At 41.9% G+C, this 14003-nt stretch overlaps 1 protein-coding gene across 2 annotated transcripts in view; it reads left to right on the plus strand.

Moving 5' to 3' along the window:
- GRIA1 (glutamate ionotropic receptor AMPA type subunit 1) overlaps positions 1–14003 on the plus strand; it is a 126645-nt gene that overhangs the window by 69756 nt on the left and 42886 nt on the right. For both annotated transcript variants that reach the window (XM_042790063.1, XM_042790062.1), the window contains exons 6-7: positions 11142–11303; positions 12459–12626. In XM_042790063.1, coding sequence (XP_042645997.1) covers positions 11142–11303; positions 12459–12626 — 330 coding nt within the window. The remainder of the gene's footprint in view (positions 1–11141; positions 11304–12458; positions 12627–14003) is intronic.

Raw genomic sequence — 14003 nt, forward strand, 5'->3', positions numbered from 1 at the left:
CTTGGGGGCTGGAGATTCTCTCTGCCTAGGGACATTTAGGAAAAGGTAAGAGAGAGAAAGAGCCTCAATCCGTAGGGCAGCTGGAGGTTTTCCGCAGCAGAGCGCTCACTCTCTCCCCCACAGATGTGTCCGTTCACCCAGGCGGGTGCACAGCAGGGGACGGGCTGGTGTCGGGGGGCTGGGGCTGGGGCTGCTCCCCCCAGGATCCCCATGTCCGTGCAGGGTTTGGAGCCATTCATCCCTCCCACAGCTGCGTCTGCAAGGCAGCACGTCAAACCTAGGGTAATTAAACTTTAAACTACCAATTAGTCAAGCAGTTGCTGCTGTTCTCCTTCTCTCAGTCCCAAGATAACTCTGTAATTTACAAGACAAAAATGGCCACATAATTACCCCGCGATGCCCTGATACTGACCCTGCACTTCTGCGCTGGGCGCCTACCATGTAATTACAAAGTTAAAAATGTTGCGTTGTGCAAGGGGAGACATGCAAACTATAGAGCAGACAATAACTTCAGTTGCTAATTTTTAAAAAATTATTATTTGCTGTAGCCCAGGTCCCGGTTGTCAGATGTTTATGAAAGTCCCTTCATTAGAGTTAAGCAGGGAAGCTATCTGGAGTAGCTGGAGTGTGGGTGTCTGTGGGCTTTTATGTATACTCATGCGGAAGGCTAAATGAGAATGATATCACCTCTTCTCTCTGTATGGTTTCATAAGGATAAATGCATTAAAGTCATGAGGTGGTCTAATACTCAGATGTTGGAGTTTTGAAGGACAAAAGTCATGAGGTGGTCTAATACTCAGATGTTGGAGTTTTGAAGGACATTTCCCTCTGTTTTATAATACTATGCTCTCCCACTTTCAGCCTGAGAAAGCACACTTTTCTTATCTTTAATTTGTTTTCTTAGGCTTTGCACAAATGCTGAGAGGACAGAGCTGGCTGGAAGAGGCTGCATACTCAGACAGCAGGGGTTATAAATAATTAACCTAGAGCAAGAGGCTTTTCATTTTCCCAGCTCCTTTGCAGGGAGATTCTGCCTCCCAGTTGCAGCTCAGTGGAGGGTGCTTTGGGTCCCTGGGACCCACAAGGTCTGATGGAACCACCAGAATCCATTATCAGCAGTGCTCTTCAAGCAGCTTTGATTTGGGGGGAGAAGAGCAAAACTAAATCAAGCTCTTTCCTTTGGTCTTTCCTGCTTCTTAAAACCTAACATTGTACAACAGCCAAACTCCAGCGAGAGGAATATTAAAAAAAAAAAAAAAGAGTAGAGGATAATCAGAAAACATGGGGAAACTATCCAAAAAAAAAAAAAAAAGACTAGCACCCCTCAAGGTTAAGAAGACCCTTTCCAGGGCAGAACAAGCTTTGTGATTCTGCCATACACATGGGCAGGTTTAGGCAGCAGAAGCCAAATTGGTTTCTGTGATGTGCTGCACCCACGAGAGCTACTCGTTGATCGGTTCAGCAAGGAGAATGGCAAAAAGGCTGTGAAGATCCCATGTTCCTGAGACCATATGGCAGTGAGGAAAGACAGCAAGCCTCCCTATGCGGGGATGGCCAGGGATGTTATAAAGGATTGGCAGAATGTGGGAAGTCAGTGTCTGTCAGGGTTAAACCATAGTGTGGATGCTCTTATTTGAGAGATCACAGTAGGCTTTACCCTCTTCTAAGGACATCTCATTGCTAGATCAGAGCCTCCAGAGGGTGTAGCATGCTGTAATTTATTCTCACTGACTCATACACATAGTGGATAGACCTTAAACACCCCACATTTTCCCCTGTAGACAAGTCCTAAGATGACAGGACATGCATTGCCCACACACACACACACATACCCTCATGTGCACACCCGCATGCCTAGAAAACAGCCTGAGTTTGTGGAATTGGCTCATTCTGGAGTACTGGGTCATAAGAGAATAAATTAAAAACTAAAGACTGCAAGTGCTTGAACATTTCCAAATGATTTATTTTTTGTCCCTTGCGCTGACTGATGGAGTCCTGATTTTAAGACTCTCATCTGATATGAAGACAAGGTTCCCAGACCTGGCTCGGACAGGACAGGACTTGCACAAGTCAAGTGAGTCCTCAGCTGGTCTGTAGCCACCAAGTTACCTACACTAGCTGGAGCAAGGGGATGAATTTTCAATACCTGCTTTTTGCAACAGTGCTTAACCTTCCTGAGCCCTTTCCCATGGGGAAACAGTTATGGAAATGACACATTGGAAGCAAAAACTGGGAAATATTTATGGATAACCCCACTGAAATTCTTATTTTTTGCTACATGCTTCTTCAGAGTTATATTCAGCCAAAAAACAAGCAGCAGCAAACCGCTGCCCAGTTACAACAGCTCCAAACTAGTGTTACATCAGGAAGGTAAAGCAAGTGAGTTTGCAAGACAATGCACAGGTTGAGTAAGGCCTATAAAAATCATCCATGGGCATATTTTGAACACAGAGGAATTCCCTGTCTGGTCACAGACAATTCATGAACAAAGAGGAACTGGCTTGCATTAATCACTGCTTGTTTGCCCAGCGGTTGCTGTCAGGTGAGCTATAGTAAAGCACCAAGCAGAATCTGACAAGTAGCAACAAATGAAAGCTAGTATTTCCTAGCAGCAACAGCTTTCTTTTTCAGTGAAATTGCTGTTACCAAGGTGAGACAATAATATTTCTGCATTCACAAACAAAATGAAACTGTTCTGCTCTTCAGGCCATGGGCAAACATCCTTCTCTGAATCTGCTATACCTGTTAAAGACACGACCCGTCTTGTCTGTTCAGCCCTGCCCACCCCACGAAGGTCTGTCTGAAACATCACTGCCAGGGGAAGGGTTCCTGTCAGCACCCCTACCTCTCCTTGAGGCAAATTTGGCACTGTATGGCTTTTGCAAACTCATGAAAACTGATCCTTGACCAGTACCCATTAGAGTTACCATAACTAGTTTTTACCAGCTGCCAGCCCTTTTGTCATTACCATGTCAGGTAGTACCAGTTCTGGGGGGTTGCAGTCATATCTCTGCATCCCTTTCTCTCTCTCTCTCTTTCTCGGTATCTCTGTTTTTCTTTTTGGAACTCAAAGAGGTTTGACAACTTTAAGAAGTGTTTGTTTTGTGAGTTTTCTTTTTCTAAGCTTTGTTCTCAGCCTTTGAGAGCATCAGTCTAGCAACCACAAAGAAAAAATAGTCAATATTATCAGAGGAACAAGCTTAGAAACTTCTGGGATTCCTTTCTTTTGATGTTACAGGCTTTTTCCCCATAACCTTGGCTTCATGTATCTGTTTGTCCTACTCCAGGGATGTAGGCTGACTACTGTCTGTAGTGGGAAAACATCAGCTTTCTTGGGCAGAGAAAAATCTTTATCTTAAAATAAGTCACATTCATGTGACCTGTCTTTAAAAGTATGAAAGACAGCTGCCACATAGTGTGTTTTAGCCTTTTTTTGTTTTACTAATGCATTGGTCCAGGTTGTTCTTTTAGCAAATGCTCTCATTTGAAGTTTAATAGGGAAGCGTATGAGATTGCTGACGCTAAGGGTAGCAGGGAAAAGTAAAGATTTACCAGAGTTGATTAGTAAAGGTAATCATTTTCTCCTGTGCCATTTTACATCATCATATGTCAGTGCTGAGTTAGGCCATGGACAGAGTTTCACTTTGCAAGCAGTTGTGGTAGCTTTAAGGGTTACCAGCACAGCAGCTTTGCCAGCACAGTGGCTTGTACAGGAGTCAGGCAAAATGTGCTGGTTTGATTCAGTTCACCTGTGCTTTAAATTGGCCCCTCTGATTTTTTCCCCCCAAAAATGGAAGGCACAACTTCTGCACTACCAGGGCTGAGATACAGTGACCTGAGACCAACAGCTGGTGCAGGCAGCAAAGAAGGGGTACCCACCCAAATTGGCTGTTGAAAAGGATATCCATAACCCTGGGAGCAAAGTTCTCCCAGCACAGGCAGAGATCAGGTCCCCTAAAGCACTGCAGCATGTGTACATCCTGCAGCGTGTGCTGGGGCTGCGTGGGGAGGCTCTGTGTGCTCGTGCTGGGTACGAGCCAAGCAAGAATCTGTACCTGCCACAGCACAAGTCTGATCTGTGGCGCTGGCCATGTGTTAGCGGTTCCGCTGCCTGCACCAAGCCCCTCATTCAGCTTGCCTGGAGCCAAAATGTTATGGTTCTGTCTCCCATCACTTTTAAAGCTGCCATGTTTATTTTAATCGCCCTCAGTTCTTAATGCCACCTCCTGCCCTCTGAAGTAGTGCTGACTGAAAGTACAAACAAGGTCAGGAACACTCAGGTTTGCATCACTAGCTGATTGGAAACTCTGTTTTGGGGTAGTTTCCAAAAGGATGTGTACAGCATCAGCTTATTGTTCTAGTAAGATCTCAAGATGCCTGGTCTTGCAAAAATTATATTTTTATGTTGGAAAGAGATGTCCTAAGTTATTTTTAGGTTTCTAAAATTATGCCAGTTAGACCTTTCCTCTTTCTGAGAGGTTGGTGCAAGTAGGCTCATGAGAAAACTTGGTTTTCCATGCAGAAGACAATACAACATATCAGTGAAATTTCTGAGGTCTGTATTTCACGTCCAACCAGCTTTTCTGTTCTGATTCGAAGATTATCAAGCAAAAGAAACCCTTACAACATTATCACATCTGAATTACTGATAGTAAAAGACACAGCAGTACCCTGAATTAATTTTTGCTTGAATTAGTGTCTCATGTAAAAGAAAATCATCTGATTTTGATATAAAAATTGCCCACATGTCAGAATATGAACTGCAACCTTGGAAGGATTTTTGCAGTAGCTAATGAGGGCTCAGAAACATGAGTGACTTACTGTGGCTTAAAAAAATCACTGAGCATCAGGTAAGTAACTGACAGATTATATTACAACCGTTGGAAGGAAAAATGTGTTTGCTTAAATCTCAGCAAAAGGGTGTTAAACTAACAGGTTTCCTCAGCCATTTGCAGTCTCCTAATCCATTACCCCAGCTCAACTGGCAAGGGGTGACGTGTAAATCCATAGTGTCTCCCTCATCCTGACTCTATCGGTGCTTTTTTCTTGTCAAAGCTTGCCTAGCTTCACCTTCCTCCATCAGATTTATGCTTCTGTTTTCTAGACCAAATATTCCATTACTGATGTTTTGGCCCTTGTAAACTATGATCAGGTCATCCCTTAATCATATCTTTGATTGAAGTCCTGGCATCTATTGCTACACAGCATGTTTCCCAAACCTTTAAATCTGTTTCTGTTCTGAAAGCTCTCTAAAACAAAAACATCCACCTAGAGCATCTCTCCCTTTCCTGGACTGAGCTTTCCAACAAGATGTGCATGATCATTTATATCCAGAGTATGCTGAAGCAGTAGGATAGGGCTGATGCAGATAGTATCACAAAGAAAATCTATAGAGCTGTACCAGAAAAAAAAGTTACTAGTCATCTTCAGACCATGTCCTTGAAGTCTGGATTCTCACCTGACTTGTTTTTCTTTACACCAATAGACCAGGACAAAACAGACTCATCAAACTGCAGGATTGGGATCCTGTCTGATAGTACCCTCTCCTCCCATTTTTCATTTCCCTTTCTTCTCACTTACTTCTATAGTACAGTGAGGACCTGCAAGTTTTTCTGTTACAATGAGATTTGACACATTAATAATTCTGCAGAAGAGAAGAAGGCCTCTCCTGTTGGAAGACATGCTGGAACAAAACTTGAGCAGATGGGCTCTTTTTTGATGTACCTTCCTTATTAATACAAAATGATGGGAGTGAGGATTGATGCTTCACTGCAGAATTCAAGCTTGAAGATAATTTGGTATATTAGGGATGCTCTGTCTGGAAACACTCAACTTCTTGCTCACTGCAGCAAGACACCGGCATACCTTGAAGTGACAGGAGATGCTTTGCATTCACTCAGCTGATCTACAGCCATTCAGAAGCAATCGTTTTGCTTTGCAAAGTTTTTTATAATCATAGAGTCTGCTAGGAGGAAGCAGTCTGGCATTGGAAATCATACATGGATAGTATCTAAAGAGACCTGGGCTAGTTTCCCAATGCTGCCACAGCGGCACCCACCCAAGCTCAAGGTGAACTGCTCAAATGCTTTTTGCTCAAAAATTAATGTTTCAGTGTGTAAAAAAAAAAAAAAAGGTAATAGACTCCAGTTTCTTCATCCCAGACAGCAAGGGAATAAAAAAACCTAACACTCAGTCCTGGGGTGAGGGGACTGTGTTAAGTTAGGTTTGGTCAACAAACCTTCCCCAGGCAATTCAAGAGAAAGGGAAATTTTCTATCTCCTCAGAGATGAGCTTTGCCAGTGTCAGGGAGATCTGGAGGGCTCACAAGATGCAGAGGGAGGAGAGAAAACAACAGTGTTTCTCAGAAATGTGGCAGTCTTCGAGGAGACTCTCTAATGTCATTTCTCTCAGGAAAATCCAAGACTTGGACCAAAGGCACAGAGATTTTAAGCTGTGCTGCGGGGAGGTTTATGAGATGATGAGCTGCAACCTGCCCAGATCTCAGCCTTTGCTGCCTGTTACTGTAGCTTCAAAGGCAAGATTATACCACAGGAGGCACCCTGCAGGCCAAGTACCAGCAATTAATACCGGTTTAGTGAAATACAGAGAGATTATGAAGGTGTGGGGAAGTAGCTGGCTGCCTGTCGATGTCTGGGTATGGAGTTGAGGCTGCTGCTGACTGTGGCATTCCTGTGAGCTGGGACGGTGACCCAGAAGAAGCAATGCCCCCCAGTGTCCTCAGTGTAAAGAGAGGAGGCAGAGGTTTAGGATGGTGAGGCAGAGAAATACAAGAGTGAAAGGAGAGATGTAGGGAAGTAAGTGGTGCTGGCAGATTTGAGGAGGGTCATGCATGAAGGAATAGGGCTTTCCCTACACCATCTGACAGCCGTCTGCACTGCCCACTCAAAGTGTTGGCTCCTCATGGTGCTAAGGGTATAAATAAGGAGTTGACTCATTTCTCAGGGACTTTATTTTAAAGGCAGATCCTTTGTGGACGAGTTAATCAAGATGGATTCATGAGGCCCATTTCAAGTCATCAGTCTTCCTGCATTATGCATTTCCTTTGATGACTGAGCCCACAAACAGTGGCGAAGAATATAAATGTGTGACTTGCTGACACCTCTCCCAGCAACAAAGGCAGCGAATGGACAGTAAAATAATGTTTGGCTGAAAAATGTTTGCAGTTTAAGAAGAGCATAAAGAACAAATACAGCAAGGAAAACACAATGAGGATGAACTCATTCCCAGTACTGTTTTGTTTTCTATTTGAAGGCATGAAGACCTGTAACAGCTGCCCATATTATTTATTAGCAGCAGGACTTCTGCATGTGATCACTTTGCAACGTTCATTAATGCAGAGAGAAGAGCCCATGGTATGGGCTAAAGAGCAAGTTTCCTCCTTTGAACTGCACCTGGCTGTTGCTCAAACTGTGTGTTGCAGATGCTGTGAGTCAGAGTAGGCGTGGAGGAGGGAGGTTGTCTCAGCCCATCGGCGCGATGGGTCTAGATTTTTGTGATTTATTCTTCAGCCTGCTAATTCAATGGCATTCAGAGAAAGCCAGGCATTTTCCAGGCATACGCAAAGCAGGAGGCTGTATTCTCTGGTTTACTGAGATGATTTTGCAAAGTGAATTTAAATCGAAGGGACAGCTAATCCTGCTGTAGGGCAGGGGGTGGGCTGGCTGATGTGGTGTCCCTTCCAGCCTGATTTTGATGGTTCCCAGAGAGAATTGTGCCTGCAGAAGAGTTGTTTCCCCCAGAGTACCTACATCCTGGGCAGTGACCCTATCTGGGGCCCCGGTGAGCTCCGTGTAGCCCCTGGATCCTGCTATGCTTGCTTTGCCAGGGGTTCTGGCACAGTGCATGGGCCAGAGCGTGAGTTCCTGTATTCCTCCTCTTCCTCCCCAGGGGACTGGCAGTGCTGCGTAGGGAGGTGAAGCCAGATACCTGCATGTTCAGTAGATACATCCCAAATTGTTCAGATCTAAAGAGCCTGAAGAAAGTCACATACCACCAAATTCCAGGGACTCAGCTCATTTCCCTGAGCAGCCCGCTGCACTGCAGATGTGGCTTCAAAGTGAGCTTTTTCCAGTATTCACTGGCAAATTTTGAAAATGGTTTTGGCCACTGAAGTGTCATGGAGTACATCATTTCAGGACTGTTCATTTCTTGCTCTACTTGATTGGATGGCAAAGGGAAGCATTTCTAAGCCAGTTCTTTCCCAAACCAGTTGATATTAAACTTGTTACTGCAAAAGCATATTTGCTGCCCCTCAGTAGTGAGTTGAATTCTTTCCTTAGTCATTTTTTTTAAATTTATTTTCTGTTTCCCAACTATCGCCAACTGAAAACTAAATAAAAGGTCCCTTTTTTTTTGCAACATGTAGTATAGCTAGTACATGGAGACAGATGACTGATGACTTCTTTACTTGCAAATATTGTAATTCTCCTGTTTTGTACAAGCACTGACTGATATTCCAGAAAGACAGATAAGCATATTTAATTCCTGATGCCACTTTGTCAATAGAAACATTTACAAGAGACAGTTTACATAATATTTAATATATTCTTGTTTATATATTAACCAGCAGGAATTCACCTCCTCTATGAATTATTTTATAAAATATCTGACCTCTGATATTCCCAGTTCATTGGTTGTCTTGTCACCCTGACCTGCTCTGAGCAGATTTCAGTGGTGCAGCACTTAAAATGCCTTTGTAATTAGGACTGTTCCTATACTGACCTTGTACTCAGACATGTGGAGGAGGAATAACAGGTGAAACCAGTTATTTCAGCAGTTGATAACAGCTGAAATGTAAAGACATAATCAAGGTTAATGATGTCCTCTATGGTCCAAAATGCTTTAAATGATTGGAAAATCTTCAGAAGTCTCCACACTTTTTAAAGGATCTGAATTTTGTCAAAAATCCGTGGGGAAAAATTAGTACCATCTTCAGGAAAGAATAATTCCTTTTGTCTATTCAGTTTATTTGAAAATTTTATATAAGGTGAATGCTTATTGTTGTATTTTCATCAATTTCAGAATAGTTTGGTTTGGGGAAAACAGTGAGAGATGGTGTTTTCAAATCCTGTTCTCTCGTCACTGGTGTCATAATCTTTTTTTGACTTTTCCTGCTTAGATCTGCTTTTTGAGGGGTCTAAAGACACCAGAAATCTTACTCATACTCTGCTGTGAAATTGGACTTTTCTTTGTGCCTTTGTAGGCCTTCCAAGGAGGAGCTAGTGGTACAAACTTCAAGTTGCTGTGTGGTAGTTTCTTTTGACGGATCTTTTTCCCCTGAGTACTTCCCAGGAGCAAAATGTCAGTGTAATTTGGTCCTTGCCATGAATAACCAGTTGGCAACATGTGAGGTCCCTCTTACAGAACCTCAGGAGCTCTGTGTGTCAAAAAACACTTGGCCTGAAATGCATTAAGATGTCAGGGACAATTATCCTGCTGCATTTCCTATTCATTAATCACAGCTCTGGCTTTCTGAAACCCCTACGCTAGCAATTACAAACGAGATTGATGTAGGTTTAACCAGCATTCTGAGGAATATGTACACACAAAATATCACTTTAAAAACAACAACAACAAAAAAAAAAAAAAAAAAAACAACAAAAACCAAAAAACTAAATCACTGCACCTTGAAGCAAAACAAATCATCTATTTAGAGCATCTGAACACCTATATCCAATCCTCAGCCTTCTAAGTGGATGTCAAATTACCTACAAAAAGCTGGAAAAAACACTGTGAAAGTCTTTAAAGACATTTTTGAGTCACTTATAACTCCCTCAGCCTGATGCTGATGTCAGAGGGCAATTTAGTCTTTTCCTTCTGAGCTGTCTGTACCCAAAACAGGTTTCCATCTAATGGCTTGATCCTGAACTTGAAGTTAATAAGCTAATTAGCTCCCCCAGCCTATGCACAGAAAGCACCATTTTGGGAACCTGATCGGTGTCTCATGGGAATAATGTGACTTGGCTTTTTTAACTCACACCATCGTCATATGTTTGAGAGCATGAAGGGGAGAGAAACCCACTGGTAGTCTGAGAAGGTGCCTGCAGACAACATGCACCAGCAGACTGTGGTGGAGGGCAAAGGGACAGCAGAGCTCAAACAAGATCTTCTATTGCCCAAGTGATTGCATTGTGAACAGTCCTCTCATTCATTTTCCCTCATGCATTATGGTTGATAATGGTACTAGGGAAAATAATTGACTACATCCCTTGTGCTTGTATTCCAAAAGAAAAGCTCCAGACTTCAGCCTGTCCCTCACACAGCAGCCTAAGCAAGAGGGCAGAGTCTCTGTTCAAGTACCTGCTTAGTGCAAGGAGGCACAGCAAACAGTTTTGCACAGCAGCAGTGTTGAAGAGATAGGATCAAAGCTGGGAGACCAAAAAATGACCTCTCCTCCATATTGTTCACAGTGTATCTCTAATTATTTTTTGCCTCTGACTCAACAGGAGTGACTAATTCTACAATGTCACTCCAATACACGTGTATTTGTGCACTTGTGTTCATCACATGAAGTGTGCAAGAGGTAAAGAAGAACAATAAAGAAATTAAAGAATTGTATTTCATTAGTAATCTGAAGTCCAAAAATGTACCCTTTTTTCTCCCAAATTAGCAAATCATATAAACTGGCTTTTCTAATAGACAGACTCTGACAAGCTGACCAACCACTTCTTGATCTGTTGAAAGTTCATTGTTCAAGATTTGTTTTTCCCTACAAATTGTGACTTGAAAGGAAGCAGCCTCTATATTTGTGATTGAATGCATAAAAGAGCTGGGTGAATATTTTTTTCTAATACATTTTTAGAATTTTGTTATTTTCTTCCAAGTGTTATTCAGGAAATATTTTCCCATTATTCTGCTAGCTTTCTTGCAGATAAGCTGTTATTAGTATGACTGCTTGTCTCCTTGGGTGGAAACTGTAGGATTTCTGCTCAGAGCCTGTGAGAAAGGCAAGTTCATCATGCGGTTGGTGAAATGGTGCCTCTCTTGAATCAGAACTTACCTTGCAGAGGGAAGAGATTTTTCCCGAGCTGACTTCCATATACCTAGATAGGCAAGATTCTTCTTATCCACCCAGAGATGTGTTCCCCTGATGAGCTTCCCCTGTTTCTCTCCTGTACTAGGGATTCATGGATATTGATCTGACCAAATTCAAGGAGAGCGGAGCCAATGTAACTGGCTTTCAGTTGGTGAATTACACGGATGCTGTTCCTGCCAGGATCATGCAGCAGTGGAGGAATAACGATGCCAGGGAACATCCTCGTGTGGACTGGAAGAGACCAAAGGCAAGTGGTATAAAAAATTATTTAATTTAGGGTCCATCTGACTTATTTCAAGTTATGCTCACATCTTCGTGATTGCACAGGGCTCTTTAATCTCACTTTGAAAACATGTCAATTATGAATATTGTCTGTTCCAGGTGCCTCAGCATTGTCTAAACTTAGTAGGAGTTACTGCCTACTAAGAAATACACAAGTTACTGTATTCACACAGTCTCACAGTTTTTACCCTCCTCAAAGCTAAGGATTAAACATCTCATAATGTTCAATATATTAAAAAGAAAAATCCTCACTAACTCCTTAACCTTTGACTTGTTTACTACATATCTAGTGATAACAAAGTCTTTTCAGATGTTCTTTCTGAGTATTTCAAATTATTGTGTATAGCAGAGGGGAAATATAAATATATTTTAATTCCTAACACAGAAGACCCTGAAGCTGTCAAGGGGTGGGGAGTGAGGGGAGGTTGTTTTTTTTCTATCTGACATTTGAAAACAAATACACTTGTGACAAACACTTAGCAATAGAAATGTCAACTTTGGAAGTACTAGTTAGAGAAAGCTGCAAATAAATCAGTAGGTGATCATAGGAAAAGGAACTAACTCCTTTCACCATTCATGCCAGTGTTTTACACTAGATTCTGTACAATTTTCTGCCTGAAAACACTTATCTTTTGCAGATCTTTTGCACATTGAAGTAGAGTTTTCTGGCCTCCATCTGTGGCCAGAAATGGTCACTTGTTATTTGATTTTGTATATCTCACATTTACACTGTATAATATATTCCTTAAAAGTTCAGGTCAATGATTCTAATTAAACAGAAAGACCCAGGTAACTGCTGAATAGTTTTTAAGGCCAAGACCTCTTCAGGGAGTTCCATCTGAAGGCAACTGGGCTAGAAGAGAGAAAGGCAAAGCAGGGCCATCCTTAGCTCCACATCAGGAGCTTCTTCTTTACTCTCCCATCCTCTGGGAAAGAAGGCACCAGTTTTCATGTGTCAACAGGAAAATAGTGATTACAGGGACCAAGAGACTGTTGAATTTCATAGATGGAAGGATGAAAATGGCAGATCATCTGAAAAGTTGCCGTGAGGCGAACCATATAGCACGCCCAAGGTCAGCTCACCCTAACAATCAACATACAACTCCTCTTCTCTTTCTAGTACACATCGGCTCTAACATATGACGGGGTCCGTGTGATGGCTGAGGCGTTTCAGAACCTGCGGAGGCAGCGGATTGACATCTCCCGCCGCGGCAACGCTGGGGACTGCCTTGCCAACCCGGCCGTGCCCTGGGGACAGGGCATCGACATCCAGAGAGCACTGCAGCAGGTTTGAAACCCAGCCCATGTGTTTACTTCAGGGATGGCTGAACATAGCCTGTGGGTGGGGGAAGAGAGGTGATTAGCAGCAGAAATGCTCAAACAACTCACTCAGGATGAGGACCTGATCCTTCCAGATTAGAGCCAGGTCTCCTGAAGAGTTCAGGGGTGCATCCAGCAAACTGTTTCTTCTAGCACCACCTGATGTGTCCTTGCCTTCTCTAATTTCTGTTGGAGTTCTGGGATGGAAAAGCCAAAATATTATCCTATAAAATCCTGGGTTCCTATATTTATCTTCCCCTTCCCAAAAGAGAGACCTGCTCAGACCATATTTTTTGAAGCTCCTTCGACTCTCTGTGAACTCAGCTTCAGTTCCAGACTGTTAATGAAGCTTGAAACCATGCGAATTTTGTCTTCTGTGTTGGCTGTCATCAAAATGTTCTCAAAGCCCAGATTATAGCTTGCTTCATACTATGAGGATTCTTAAAAATCTTAATAACAGCCATTTAGATATCTGATAGTCTTGCTTTTTCATCCTGCATAAAACTGGATCTTCAAATAAACAAAAATACTACATGAAACTTACATCAAGAGAGAAAAACAATACACTTTTATCAAAGACTTAGAAAGGTAGAACATCTTTAAATTTCATGAAATTTCAAGACTGACATTTATTTCTAACATTTGTCTTTTTTTCAGACAAAAATAGATTCCTTGCAAATACTGCTAGTTCAGTATTATCCAAATATAGCTTATCCTATCTTCTTTCCTTAACTGTGAAGAAGGCAGGAAGAACAAAATTAATTTGGTTAATTTCCATCATATGTAAATTTCCCCAAGTATTTTGTTTAGATTTGGTTTTGGCTTACCGGTAAACAACAATTCCTTTAAAACCAAGTTTTGCATCTGATTTGATTTTATTGCCTGGGTTTAATTTGTTCCAAAGCCTGTCATTGACTTTCTGTATGACCTTGGGCAAATCACTGCCATAGCTTCTCCAAACCTTTATAATAAAATCAGCATCTTTGATGCATTAGAGAGATCGGTTACCTAATAAACGTGAAATACTTGGAAGTCTTCTGATGAGCAGTAAGTTCTCAAGCATTTTCCTTTATTGAATTTATGAGAATATGATATCAAAATTAGACTTGGCTAGAACATACAGTTTTGTGTGTGTTGGAAAATCTCCTATGAAGTCTCCTGATCTCTTCATTAAAACAATTTAAAAACTCTTAATTTTTCAACTGTAGTGATTTTGGGCAAAGAACATGAAAAGCTATTTGCAAAAATTGTTTCTTTACCTTTGAAAAATTATAATTTTCAAAAGATTTGACCAGTTCAGTTGTGATGGTTAAAATAAAAGGCTCTGAAACATGCAGGGAAGAAG

Source organism: Tyto alba, unplaced genomic scaffold (genome assembly GCF_018691265.1).
Source record: "Tyto alba isolate M040663 unplaced genomic scaffold, T.alba_DEE_v4.0 Super-Scaffold_17, whole genome shotgun sequence".
NCBI classification, from domain to species: domain Eukaryota; kingdom Metazoa; phylum Chordata; class Aves; order Strigiformes; family Tytonidae; genus Tyto; species Tyto alba.